Source organism: Platalea leucorodia (genome assembly GCF_965183815.1).
Source record: "Platalea leucorodia genome assembly, chromosome: 2".
Lineage (NCBI taxonomy): Eukaryota > Metazoa > Chordata > Aves > Pelecaniformes > Threskiornithidae > Platalea > Platalea leucorodia.
Genome location: NC_138824.1, coordinates 121,167,541 through 121,182,091, shown reverse-complemented (window position 1 = coordinate 121,182,091; position 14,551 = coordinate 121,167,541). Strand labels below are relative to the sequence as shown.

The 14,551-nt window shown below is 39.2% G+C and overlaps 1 protein-coding gene across 1 annotated transcript in view; it reads left to right on the top strand.

The window, feature by feature from the left end:
* The window catches only part of ALCAM (activated leukocyte cell adhesion molecule), a gene marked incomplete at its 5' end in the record, with an annotated part of 120,409 nt that extends 106,880 nt beyond the window's left edge, over nt 1-13,529 (top strand). The window contains 9 exons of the mRNA XM_082305157.1: nt 260-372; nt 1,281-1,416; nt 1,492-1,629; nt 3,101-3,229; nt 4,025-4,063; nt 4,375-4,492; nt 6,460-6,516; nt 11,476-11,592; nt 13,297-13,529. Coding sequence (XP_082161283.1) covers nt 260-372; nt 1,281-1,416; nt 1,492-1,629; nt 3,101-3,229; nt 4,025-4,063; nt 4,375-4,492; nt 6,460-6,516; nt 11,476-11,563 — 818 coding nt within the window. The 3' untranslated portion in view covers nt 11,564-11,592; nt 13,297-13,529. The remainder of the gene's footprint in view (nt 1-259; nt 373-1,280; nt 1,417-1,491; nt 1,630-3,100; nt 3,230-4,024; nt 4,064-4,374; nt 4,493-6,459; nt 6,517-11,475; nt 11,593-13,296) is intronic.
* Nucleotides 13,530-14,551: the final 1,022 nt, after the last annotated feature.

Here is a 14,551-nt window from a genome sequence, read left to right as displayed (position 1 = left end):
TATCCATTTGTCTAGCGATTAGTGAGTTTTTGCTTTCCTTTTAGCCTGTAATTACAGTAAAAACGTGAATATTCTGCAGTGCCTATTTTAGAACAATTCTGTCTTCTCCCTTACTTGTAAAATTGATTTAGATTTTATTGAAGAACTGAAATCTTGAATTTAATGAGTGCAATTAGTCACATTTTCTTTCCTTAGTAAGCCTTTGAAATGGGCCAGGCATTCTGAGATGAACTTTTGATGAATGTTCTTTCTATCCCAGATTTGGATTTGCAGCTTACTCCTAGTGGAGAAGTCACAAAACAGATTGGAGAGGCCCTGCCTGTGTCATGCACGATTTCTTCTAGTAGAAACGCAACGGTGTTTTGGATAAAGGTCAGTAATTCATCTACTTCACACTTCATCTGAGTGTTCACCTCTTCATACTACTGCTGCTACTTCAGTGTTTTGGAAGGAAGGAAGGAAGTCATTCATTGGGCTTTTTAAAGAATATTGTTAAAATGAGTCTTACACACATTGCTAAAATGAGAGCTACTGGCTCAAGTTGATGACTGAAAATCAGTTGCTGTCATTATCAGCTCAGTTTTCAAATGGAGAGAAGTAATGCCTGCTGTAAAACCAACATAACTTCTTTGAAATGGTCTATACAAGGCCTTTTGAGAATCAGATCCCTCTAGAAGGAAAGCCCATTTGGAGGAATTGGGATTCATTAATCGTTTTCTCTGAGGCAAGCTTGGTCTTGGTTCCAATAAACACAATAAAAGGGTAGTGCAGGTTGAGAGATCAGATGTTAGCAACTGGTGTTCAGTGGCTGGTGAAAAAGGTCGCTATCATAGATGGTGGGTTTAAATTAAGCCTATACTGCTGGAAACTAAAAATAATGATACCTGATGGCTTTTTAGTCGCGTATGTTGATCTTATAAGCCTGGTTCCTACAGGAGCGTTGTCTGTGTCTCAAACAGCTTTTACCACTCGTGTTCTTGTCTAGCCCACTAGAAAAGCTCAGAACTACCAACTGATGGCACCTGTGCCCTTGCTTTGAAAGTGAAGTTGTTCAAGAAGAAGGGAGGTGGCTTTTATAAACTTCCAGTAGTTTCCACTTTTCATGCTGTTACCTTGCGGTCAGCTATTCAAATGTAGTTATTAATGGGGGAGCGCTTTAAGAGTGAGGCTCTAATCTACCAAAGCATGTGAAAAATTCTGTTGATAGTAGTCGCATTTGTAATTCAGAGGTTAATGTATTCTGAGTTAGAATTCAGAGATTAACTCCTTACTTTTATCAGGACAACACCAGAATGCAAACAAGTCCATCATTTTCAAGTCTCCAGTATCAAGATGCTGGAAACTACATCTGTGAAACTACTCTACAGGAGGTCGAAGGGTTAAAGAAAAGAAAGACACTTAAACTTATTGTGGAAGGTAAGGGAGCAGATAGGTATGATTATTAATTGCCCTTTTCAAACAAAATGGTTAACTGTAATATTGTTCTTCTAGGAAAACCTCAAATCAAAATGACAAAGAAAACCAACACAAACAAAATGTCTAAAACAATTGTCTGCCATGTGGAAGGTTTCCCCAAACCAGCAGTGCAATGGACAGTTACTGGTAGTGGAAGCATCATAAATAAAGCAAGTATCTTTCTTATTACTTTATTCATCAAAAGATAGCGCACAGGAGATGCGATTTAAAATCAAGGAACATTTCCCAGGCAGTGAGACTGAAGAAACTAAGTCTATTTCATTTATCTAAGAGAAGGTTAAGTGGTAGCTGTAGCTACATGGTACTTACATGGATGATTTCTGATGATAAAGGTCTTTTGAATAGAGCAGGTGAAGGCACAGAAGATCCACTGGCTGCAAGCCGAAGCTGGAAGGAAAAAGAAAAGATGGCAAATGAAATATGCATTTTTAAGTGAGGGTACTTAGTAATTTTATTTGGGTAATGTGGTGATTTTGCCATTGCATAAAGAATTTACAAATAATGATGGAACTATAGAACTTGCATTAGAAAGCAAATGGGTACTTGATGTAGGCATTAACTGTGTGAAATGTAATGAAATGTGGCAAGTACAAGTCAGAAAATACAGTCAGTGTAGTTCCTTATGGGCTTCGCCATTTTCATCCTAATTTTTACAGTTGTTTTTGTACGGTTATACTTGTTTCTCACTGGAAACAGAACCATAATGTCGTCATCCTGGGGGAGAAATAAGGAGTACCCATATGCAGCAGGAAGAATACCTGGCAAATAAGCAAACTGACGTATTTTCATGTTGATTACCAAATCACATGCAAAGCATTGCCACATTTTGCCTTAGCAGGAAAAATAAATGCGACATCTATACGAGCAGTCAGAGACTGGAAGTACAATGCCCAGTGCTCCTGGAGATTTCATTACTCCATTAGGTCTTACTTTAATCCTATACATATTATGTATAGCTGTCAAATTTGTCCATTCACTTGAAGTTATAGGGCAGGAATTGTCTTGAAGCTATATAAATGACTGAAAATAATTTTCTCTGGGCATTGTATTAATCTAAGAATGATGTACAGCAAATGTAGGGAACAACTTCACTATTACAGCACAGATACTGCAGGTACTACTAAACACATGTAGCGTGGCAAAATAATGCTTAGTGTGGAAACAAGTGTGGAATGCCAGAAAGTGGAAAACTTACAGTGATTATTTTCCTTATAAAGACATAAGTGAAAAACAGCAAGATGGAAAGAAATGAGAACTTTGAAGTTTGGGTTTGGGTTTTCTTTAAGAATTTTGTTACTTGGAATATTTTTTAAATAGTTGAAAGAAACCAAAGCAAATACGGAATGTGGTGAACTTTCTCAAAAATGCCTCTTTATCAGTGATCTTACAGTGCACACTATACAAAATGTAGCTATAACTGGATATCTTGGCCAAAGTGTTTTCTTGCAAATAGTCACGTTACCATTCAATAAAATAATGCATTATTTTTATCGTTAGGAAAGCTGAAATATTAGTTGAAAGTTACTTCCCTCTGAACTTTTGCAGTGTGTAATATAGGTAATGCATGCATTGCTCTTTGCATTTTTCAAGGATACTAATCTTCGTTTTTTACCTTTTCAGACAGAGGAGACCAAATACGTTAATGGAAAATTTTCCAGTAAAATTGTAATTGCTCCCGAGGAAAATGTGACTTTAACTTGCATTGCAGAAAATGAGCTAGAAAGGACTGTGACCTCCCTGAACGTCTCTGCCAGTGAGTGTCTTCTAAAGACCATTTCCTTACAGTTGTAGTTTCACACAAAGTACCCCCACTTCACGCTCATATGAAGAGTAGGTCTGCATAGTAATGTTGATACTAAGGTATTTAATCTTTTTGTCTTAAGGCAAGCAATTGTAAATCCAGTCTGGATCAGTGGTACATAAAATTTATTGATAGCTTTCTGGATGAAGTCACCTAGCGTTCATGACTTTCTTGGCTAGCTGTCTCATGTATGCAGTATATTATTTACTTTTGTAGAATAGAATATTAGAATAATAAATATTATTTACTTTTGTAAATAATATTACAAAATAATATTACAATGTAATAGTACAATAATATTGCAAAATAATACATTATTTACGAAGACGAAAGTCTTTATTTATTACTACATTACCATCGTCTTTTAGTCCCCAGACTCCAGTTTGTTATTACTGGCATGACTTGATTCAGAACAGAAATCAGCTATACTGGGCTTTAATCAAATGTCACTTTTCAATGATTAAAGGTGGTGAGAAGCTACAGTTTGTTGAAGGGTAGCACAGAAATACTCAGTCAGAAATATTTCTAAGATTAATATTACAGGTTTGGAATAAGATTCTTCATTTGGATATATTATAGTTACAAAGGAAAGACTTCTGCTTAAAGATAAGATTAATTACCTTGCTGTTTGGCAAACACTGCATTAAGTTTCAGTGTTTCTGTCATTGCTGTAAAGAGGCAATTAAAGGTGACGTTCACGTATAACACATTTTGTCTTTAATTTAATTTTAACATTTTTCATTTCAGTAAGTATTCCAGAATACGATGAGCCAGAGGATAGAAATGGTATGTATGGTTTTCTATCTGCATAACCCTTTCTGTTGATTGTCTCATTTCAAGACCTGTGCAGTGTCACTGAACAATTTCCACAGTCCCTCAAAGCTGGACTTGATTTGAAATAGCTAGTGCCCTGATTGACTAAGAACGTGACTTTCTGGAAGCTTTAAATGTGTTTTTAAGAACAATGCCTACTTTTTTTTTTTTTTTAATTTTTACTTTCTGACCCCTTTCTTGTTTCTGATGGAAATGTTTTAGAAGTGGTATAATGCTTTACTTTATCATAGGTCACCTCATTAACTTTTTCTTCTTTGCTTCAGATGACAATAGCGAAAAGGTTAATGACCAGGCAAAGCTAATAGTGGGGATTGTAGTTGGTCTTCTGCTGGCTGCTCTGGTTGCAGGTGTTGTCTACTGGCTCTATGTGAAGAAATCAAAGTAAGAATTTATAGAAAACTTGTTACTAAATTGAAAAAAAAAAATCATAAGTGGAAATGTATGCTTACCTGTTTTCCTTCCTGCAGCATTCCAGTAGTCTGAGTGGGGAAAAGTTGTGCATTTAATAGAGAAAGTGCAGTAGGTGCATTTAATAGAGAAAGGAAACCTGTTACCTCTGATCAGCTTGTGCTAATGCTTAACAGACCACAGCTCCTGGAGGTGGGACTCTGAGACTTTTCATAGATCATCACCTGTAAGGAGGTTCTGTTTCCTGACAGCCAAGTCTGTGCTGATTCTTGCATTTAAACATAGTCCCTGCTACTTAACTGCGGGATGTTGCCTCTGTGTGGCTTTACTGGTACTAGAAACTGTCTTCATATAGAAGTTGGGTAGCTAGTTTGCTTTAAAAATGGAATAAATTACAGAATAAGTCTAAACCATCTCAGGGAGAGGAGAGATCCTTAATTCATTTGTTCATATATACTTTGAGATCTCTGAAGTAAAATTGGTAAAGATAGACCTTGTGTTACTGAAAAACTAGAAGCTATCCTCCAAATCAATACGTTTTAGCCATCCTAGGCATAAAACAGGATTTGCCAGTGAGTCCTGCTTGCTTTCAAGTTTATTATCACACGGGCTCACTTTAGGAAATAAACTAGATGATCTCAAAAAGTAACCATGTTTCTCCATCCTTTTAAAGATGGCCATGACTGTATGCCATTTGGCCTTATCCCCGTACCTTTGTCTCCAGGGGGAACTGAGGGCAGGCTTGCTCTCTGCAGGTTTCCTTACAGCTGCTTCTTAGCGGGGAAGATGAAGGTAGTTACGCATAACATGCACAAATCAGTACAGAAGCAATCTTAAAGTTCAGTTGTTCTTTCTATGACCTTTTATTAAAATTAGATCAAATGAGATCTAAAATGTACCAGTGGGATTTTACTATGAACAAATGTGTTTTCATTGATGTGAAAGTACAACAAGGAATTCTCCATCTGCTTGCAAATACTCTTTTTTGGATAATACATAAGGATTTTATTCCAGCCATAACTGAGCAGGTTTTGGAAGTTTTTCAAATAAGGGATTGCTATAAATTACCCAAGCACAGAGCCACATTCAGATACTATACAGGGAAAAAAAAGTATTTTTTGCAAAGCTTATGCTTCTTGTGGTAGAGATGAAAAAGTACTAATAACATTGAGCTCCTCCTCCCACAGTTTGCTACTAGTGTAGTAATGTCTAGAATAATTTTCTTTTGTCTTTCCTTTTGAATGTGAAAACGTGGAATCATGAAACTGATTCACTGGTTTGGGTTTTTCTGGAAGAGGTGGTTTGAGTATAGGGAGGGCAGAGAAGGTGACATATCTTTTTTGTACCATTATGTAGCGTGGGGAGAGCTAACACAAATCTTGGAATATAGCATGTCCTTTGCTGAGATGAGTTTACGAGTTAAGATAACTTTTTCAGCCTCAAAGATAGGATACAGCATATTCTAAATGGACAACACTTCTTTTCCTCATGCTCAACTTCTCTTCTGCAAGCTTAGAGTAAAAATTAGAGCTAGAATTGATTAGACAGGTTCACTGGGAACAAAGTAAAAATCCCTTTATAGTTAAGTAATAGTCTTCATATTTGATACATGGTTGCTGGCCTCTGAAACCCTTAACTGATGCATCATCACTGACAATCTCCTGTTCTCAGCATATATTTAAGTTGATCTGTAGTTATCCTCCCTGCTTTCTGCGCGCCGTACTTGCAAGCGCAAGCAGAGTGTCAGTACCTATTCTGACAAAGTTTTCAGCACAAATTGTAGCCTAGAAATCAAAGTAGACCTTGCAAAAAGCATCTTACACCTTTAGACACAACGTGTCTAATCACAACCCCTCCATCTCCATACAGGCCAACAGTGTTAGTAGTTATTTTTTGAACCCACCCTTGAACAGTAACTCACCTAATCTCTATCCCCAAAGTGACGCCAAAGGAAAGTCTGAGAAGGCAGCAGCACAGAACTTTCCAAGTCTGCCGAGGCAAGAAAAACATTACTTTTTTTCATTATTGGTGTTGTGGTTTGTATAATCTTCTATTGTCTTGTCATCCACACTAAGTAGGAATTATACTTGTAGCCTTGGAATATATTCACAGTAAATCACTTGTATAGTTATTCACTGCCTCAGCTCCACTTGATGCAAAAGCTGATTATTGCCACATATTCTTTTCACTGTGACTATTATCCCATAAATCAGGGACTCATCTGTATTCCGCATCCTGCAAGCAGCCCCCTCTCGAATAAAGAGCTGAGGCTACCTACCCCAGCATGCTATGTTTCTCCTTCATCTGAGCAGAAGGCCAAAGACTTGTTTTCTACAGATTCCTCCTTTTTCCAAAAAAGATATTTTAAACTAAGTTGCACCGAACAGAATATAACTTACCACTTCAGAATCTTTCCAAAATTTGTGTGTCACACCTCAGTCAAGTGATTCTAGGACACCCGCCTTCAGTAAATCCTTCATACATGAAATTTTCACCTAGCCAGAAACAGCGGAGAGTACAGCACAAGTTAAAGGTTTAGAAAGAAAATAATGCACGCAGCACCCTGTACCCCTGTTGTTTAGGCATGGAAATTTTGCATGTGGATTGGACTATTGTCCCATTTTTGCTGCTTGGGTTTGGAGGTGCACAAACCTGAAGTCACATGAGGCTAGATCAAGGTTAAAGTGGTTTAAAATGCAGTGAGGGAAAATTCAGCTGGGCAAATTGAAGCACAGCAGCAGTCTCAAGATTGTTCATCCTCAGAGAACATCAAACTCTTGAAATTCTTCTTAGGTCAGATTAATCAAGAATGTTGCTAGTGTCTCTGAAACGGAACACTTGAAGCATAACAGTTCTGCTTTTCTGATACTTCATAGGAAACTAGCATATGAATCCAAACGCGGCAGGCCAAAAATGTAGGAAACTTGCTGTATGTTTGGAACAAGACTCAGCATTTGTATTGGTTTTCGTGCAATTCCCTTCCAGAGAAAAGACAAAGTTACAGACACCTCTGAAGTGTCAGTTCATGTCACAAAACTTCTATAAAAGTGGCACAGATAAAACAATGGTCACTCATTTCTTGATGACTGGAATATTTTTTTAATATCTCTGCCTTTTCTCCTACTGATGGACATTTGAAAATAATTAGTGGAAGGCAAGATTGGGGTAAATAGGAAGAGGTTGCAATTGATCCAGATTTGGATGTATAAGACCATTAGCTCCTAGCAAGTCTTACGCAACAGTGCAGTTGAGTGTCTAACATGCCTTTCAAAAGTAATGCAGGTTTTAATGACATTCATGGCTCTTGCTTCAGCACCCAGAGCTACACCTACAAGTATTCTCTTACCTGTCATTATCGCAGGCTTGGGTACCGAGGACAAAAAGCACTGCAGATTTCCTTCCTTATGCAGTATTGAGGGTGAGGCCTAGACTTGGGAGATTAAAAAAGAAATCAGGAATTAAAACCCAGCAACAATTTTTGAGTCATCTTTATGCAGTCTGTATTTACTCTATAGCAGGCAAAACAAGTGAGATGGAAAATGGTCTTTATATTAAAAACAATGCTATGAACAGTATCTAAACAAAATCCATGAAAACAACGGCCCCTCAGCACACACACACTCTGCAAAGAAAACTAAAAACCTCACTTTGGTACTGCTTACAGAGAGATTTTGATTAGGATTCCCTGAGGATAATTATTTTGCTGAAGAGCAAGCATAGATAAATGTAAAATATGAGTCATAATTTTAGCAAGAGCTCAGAATGATCCATGTTTTACAAATGGATTTAAAAAAAACAGTTGAGAGACATAAGTAAACTCGTATTCGTGCAACCCACTTCTTGCTCTTCAGAACAATGTGGCCAGAGCATGCTAAGGCGTGGGCTTTGTTGGTGGAGCTGGAGATAATGTTCCAGTGTGTGAGATGGCCCGGGCAAAGCGGGCCGTCTTGCCCTTTCCAGCAAATCCTCTGGAATATTTCCGTCCATCCGGACCACGTTGCCCCGCTGCTCAGAGGTCATCAGGAAGTGGCTCTTGAGCTGCAAGCGGAGCAAGCTGACAGTAGTTAATGCACCAAAAAAGTAAGGAACAACTGGTGTTGAACGTTAAGCTGGCCAAGGACCATTTGTCCTGTGCCTGAGGTCGCCTCAGGAAGCGCTGGAAGCCATGCTTTGAGCCATTTCTCTGGTACAAACCCAGGCCGCATCTCTCGAGCCCTGAAGATTGGTGCTGTGCCAGGGTCACCTATTCCTCTGCTGTTGGCAGAGCACTGCCAATGGATCGCACTGCTGCAACCCAGTGCAAAATTACTCTTCTGTCTTTTAACAACACGATTTAGATAGCACTAAAAAAGGCAGCAGTATTGCTTATGCTGAGGTGGTGAATCTGCCTAGGTATCAGTATTTGGGGGAAAAAACAAACAAACAAACAAACAGCAAGATCACCAGACCACCAGAACTAACCTGCTCTGTTTCCGTCTCAGGCACCGAGAATCTAAATCCATCTGGTTGTCAGACATGAGAAACTGCTGCTGCTCTCATTTCAAGCAAGTGGTATATACTGTCCTCCAAAAGAGTTCTGGATTGCCTGCCTTTTAAATCTCCCTTTTTCACCCATTTTGGCTTTAGGAAAATAGAGGTGACGTTTAGTGAGGGGAACAGTTTTCATTGAATGCTGAACTAAAATTGGACACTTTAAAAATCAAAACCGGTTCACGTTGCAGAACCTCCCAGCTTTAGTCATTGAACAATTTTAACCTACTCAAAGACCGTAATGCCAGTTACAGCCCCTCTGCTGTTAAGTGCCAGCTCATGTGAAATCCAGTCTGCTTTGGGCACTGTAAAACTCTTGATAAGAGGCCAAAAAAAAAAAATAAAGGATCACACTGAGCCATGCCAATAGCCCATCCAGTCCACTCTCGTCTCCAAGAGCAGACGCAAGCGGTTACGCGAGGGCAGACGTGCGTGATGCTGCTTTCTCGCCTCCAACTTGTTTCAGCTCAGGTAATTGCCCGAGTCCAGATTGTTTCAGCTTTCCATCTCTTTTCCTACTGTCTCCAATTTTGTAAGACTTATTTATGGAAAAGACTCATCAGCCATATGACAAACCAAATCCTGTGCTCTACCTAAAACAAACATTTTTTTAATTTAAAGAAAAAATTTTTTTCTCATTTTTAAGGGATTTGTTTGTTTCTTTTTTACTAGGATTAGAGAGATTTGTGAAAGGTTATTACGGTCACAGAAGGTCAATCTCTACCAAAGCACTGAATTTTCTTCTTCATTGCATCTTAGATCCTTTCCTTCTGTGCACATCACGTGTTTCAGGTTTTGAATACCAGAAGAAAGTAGAAAGTTACTGCACAACAGAAATTTACCACTGTAGAATGAGTTACTTTTTTGTGACATAATCTCAGCATTTTAAAAATAAAATTGGCCTGTGGTAAGCAGAAGTTTGGATCTTTGCCATAAGTGGGTTGTCAGCACAGACACCTTGCTGTCAGCCACGCAAACGTAACAGAGGCACTCTAAAACCAGTAGGAAAAGGTAAATGCAGCTTTGAAACATTAAAACTTATAGCCACTCGGAAAATAACCTACTCTGAAACCCAGAAGATTTTAGAATGGTCCCGTTCAGTGTAATCCCAGGCCCCCGGCACTCCACCTCGCACGCTGCTCCCCAGCCCGGGGAGCGGCATTTCGGCAGCGCTCCCAGAGGCGCCGAGGGCTGGGTGCGTTTGCACCCCATCAGCAGCTCTTCCGAGACAAGAACTAAACTGTACTCTCTTAACTGCACCGGTCAAGGCTGCTCCACCTCAGGGCAGACGTAGCTCAGGCACCGCTAGCGGCCTTTGCTCAGATGGAGGACGTGCACAGAAACGCTCCACTAGCAAATATTCAGATCAGCGGTTTTGGGAGGTACATACCTGCATGGTGTCGGCGTGACATGTCACACTATCTTGCTAACCTGTGTCTTCATTGTATTTTGCAAGTCGGTGTCACTACGGGTCTTTACCCTAAAGCAAGGGTGAGCATATGCACAAATCTGTCGCAACAGACGTTACTCTTCTGTAGGGGAAACAAATTATCCGTAGAGAAAATGCATATACAATAATCTGCTTTGACACAAGGGATTTACTCTGTCCCACTCAAACACATTTGCCCATTTACATTTTAAAAATCGCAGCCTTCAAAATGTTATCGCAGCACTGCAGGAATCTTTCACCTTGGCAGACAGTGAGGCTTCTCACACGTTAAATGAATGGCTTAGTGGTTTTATTGTGCTAAGCTAAACTAAGCACTTAACTCATTAATGCATCTCCACTACTTGCATTAAGGAAGACCTGCTATTTTCAACACGGCATACCTCTTTTTTTTCCGCCTCAAACATTTACGCAACCTCTTCTTTACCCAAAGCTTGTCAGTCATAGCCAGCACAGGTCTGGAAGCCAGAGAGGGTTTTTTCAGTGTTGCCAGAATTTTCATTAATTTCTTCACAGTTAAAGAGCTCCTCTTTGGCACGGGCTCTGAAAGTCAATTACTACAAGTACACAAAAGATTGCTATGTTGATCAAGATATCTTAGCCACACTTGTAACGTTTTAGTACGCCTTAAAGCAAACTCTTGTTTATTGAAACAACCTACACAATTAATTTGTCAAGAAACATGGATCTGCACAACTGGTTTAACCTTACTAAATGTCTGCTGGCTCAGAACGATTCCGAATTCCTCAAGACGTAAACCACACACGCAGAGCCCCACTGCGATACGTCCTGCGGTACTGCCTCCAGTGGGGGAACTGGTGCTGTTGGTCTCTTTACAGACATATGCGAGCCTGTTGCTCTGCTCAGACCAGAACTGTAAGAACGTGTATTTCCAAGAGGGGTGGAGACAGTGGTGTTAACGTGAGGGTGGAACAAAATGCTGTAGACATGTAAAAATGACCTTAATTTTTCATTATAGGACAGCATCAAAACATGTAGACAAAGATCTTGGAAATATAGAAGAAAACAAAAAACTAGAAGAAAACAATCATAAATCTGAAACTTAAGAAACAAAATGTGTCAGTCATCATTCCAGGTAAGCGTTCCGTATTGCAGCGTTTGACATCTCTCTGTCCACCATTCCTCTCCAGTGACCTGCGCCTAGCGATCGCAGCGGCAGCCGGGAGTCGTGCTCCCCTTCCAGAGGTTAGGCACTGGAGCGATGTCAAGTGGCGTGGTATTAGGACAGACAGACTCAAGCCCCCGGCCAGTTAAGAATTCATACCTGCATACGCACATGTTAAAGAAGCCTGACATTTAGACAGAACGTAGTACTTGGCTTTATTTTAATCCGTATACTTGGGGAAATGAAGATATAAATTTGTGTAATACGTGACTGTGGTATATGGGGAGGGGTGTGTATGTGTGTATGTATGTATATGAAGAGTATGTTTAGGTATGGTTTAGAAGGTTTTGAGTTATGAGGAACCTTCTTCCCTTACTGGAAGCAAGTTTCTAAGTCCTCGGTCAGCTTAATGCATCATCACTGCAAGAGGCATGAAACTTTCCTTAGAACATCATCGTTCTTTTACTCAAGATTTCACATACTCATACTATTATCAGTTTTATCCTGGAAGGAGACACTGTATGTTAAGTTGGTGACAATGCAGCAGGTATGAAGGTTTCCCCAACTGGGAATCTATATAAAATAAACTGTATACAAATAATTGGGTAGACGCAGAAGTCCTGGTAGGAATTAGAGGAGCATTACCGAGCACCAAGAGCACCACCCGGTGTTCACATGTATATACACGCTGCTGCGCCTCTGGGTGCCACCGCTGCATCTCTCGCCCTAGTCCCCAAAGCAGGGGCGTAGGCCGTTTTTCTGACCAGCCAAGGCCATTTTAAATTCACACCTTGGTAGCACAACAGTGTGGAAACCAGCCACCCATATCGCGGTTTCTTGAGTTAGTTATCAGCTGTTCTTAAAGACGAAAGTAGTAGGTGTTCAGTGGTGGTGCGTTGTGAGTGGAATTACATTTCCTATTTAGATAAAAGAAGTTTCTTATTTAAATAAAGACAGGTCTCTTAATAATTTCCATGTTAGTATTGTCTGAAATTCTAAAGCACAAGGCACTATTTTTGCACTAAATATTCAGAATTCACTAGGTAGAATGATTATATATTATATAAAGAGATGGAGCATTGCTGTATGCGCTTCGGTAGCCATATCACTGTTTTACCAGTTTGAAAGAGGGAATTGGGAATACCAATATTACGCCCTAAGAAGGATTTTAAAAGTGGAAAATAAATTTGGATCTTGAAAAAGTTGCATGGTAAATACGCAGCATTTCTCCGGCCGATTCTATGGGGAAATTCTGTAGTCGTTTTGGTGAGGGCTTGTTTTGTATTTTTTTCCTGGACCTGGTACCTCCTGCAATACTGAGGTGATGAGATGGAGCTGAAGGTAGCTGAGGGTATTTACTGACATCAGAGTCCAAATAACACCGCGTGCCTTCAGTGCAATCTTTTACTCTAATCGTTTTAGTTCTCCAGATCAGTAGATCTACATAAAGGAAAGCTTATCCATAAATCCATTACTTACCAGATAAACTTAGTGGATTTACCAGGAACGATACTGCAACAGCTATTCTTATCGTGAAAGAAAGTATTCTCATCATTGAACGGCAGAAGAAAGTGCTGTTTGTGTAGCTGTTGTATTGGAAGGTTAGATATTAAGTAGTTATTCTGCTTAACATATTTATAAATGTTTAACTGGCTTTATCTTTCCTGTTTTCAGAGAATACATATAGACCAATTGAAGCATGAACGTGGATTGTATTTAAACATATACAAAGAAGTGACAGCTATTCATGGTTCAAGTATTAAACAGATCATACTACCAAGTTTTCAAAGGGATTTTAGACACAATTATCTCAAGCTAAAAAAACCCCACAAACTAATTTGGGCCACAGCCATGATGATAGGTCACCATGTTGTGTTCTGTTTGAAATATTTTTTTGTAAATGTCTGCACTGAAGATTTCTTTTTGTTTGCCTTTATGTAAATTTTTTACGTAGCTATTTTTATACACTGTAAGGCTTTGTTCTGGGAGTTGCTGTTAATCTGATGTATAGTGTAATGGTTTTATTTCAGTTGTTTTTACGACACCCTTTGAGCAGGTACATGTCTAATTCCGATTGTTATCCGTGAAGCCTCTGCTTTGTAGCGAGTACCTAGAGTGTAAGATTGTCTTAAAGGAAAATGTCAAGCTCCTTTTTCATTCTTTGAAATCACAGTAAAGAGGAAGGGTGACAGCTGTGACAAGAATAAACCGCATTGTTAATAAAAGTGAACATTTAAAAACCCATGCAAAGCTAAACAGCCAGAAAGGGAATTATGAGTTTCCACGGAGAAGGCTGGGTATTGAGCAAGGAACACAATGAAAAATTCCTGGCCTACGGACAGACGGTGGCTAATAATCCTTTTCTTCTAGAGCAAGACACACGTGTTATTGATACGTTATCAGTCATCTTTCATGTTAGAATTAGGATAAGGAACTGGAATTCGGGATTAATTTTGATTCCTTTATGTTATCCGCTGCCTTAAAGTACTGTACTTTTTCTTCATTTCAGAAAGATACAAGTCAGAATTGGAAACTTTTTTTAAAGAGTGGTCATATCAAAGCTGCATTTTTTTCCCACAAGAATAGAATATATATATATTTTTTGTGTGTTTTTGTTAACTATGCTACAGATATTGAATGCACCTTGAGATAATTTTAGTGTTTTTAACTGGTACCTAATTTATCAAACAGTACATATAATTGTAACAATGAAATGTCTATGTATCTTTAGTTACATTCAAGTTTGTAACTTTATAAACATGTTTTATGCTGGAGGGAATTTTTAGAATGGTACTGATAAGAAAACGTTTTCGGGTAAATGGCCAATAGAAGGTTGTACTTACGGGGGAGAAGCTTCATCTTGCGCGGAAGGTTAGCTCCTGGAAGAGCGCGCCAGGCAGCTTGGCTGGAAGGGAACGGCAGAGCAAGC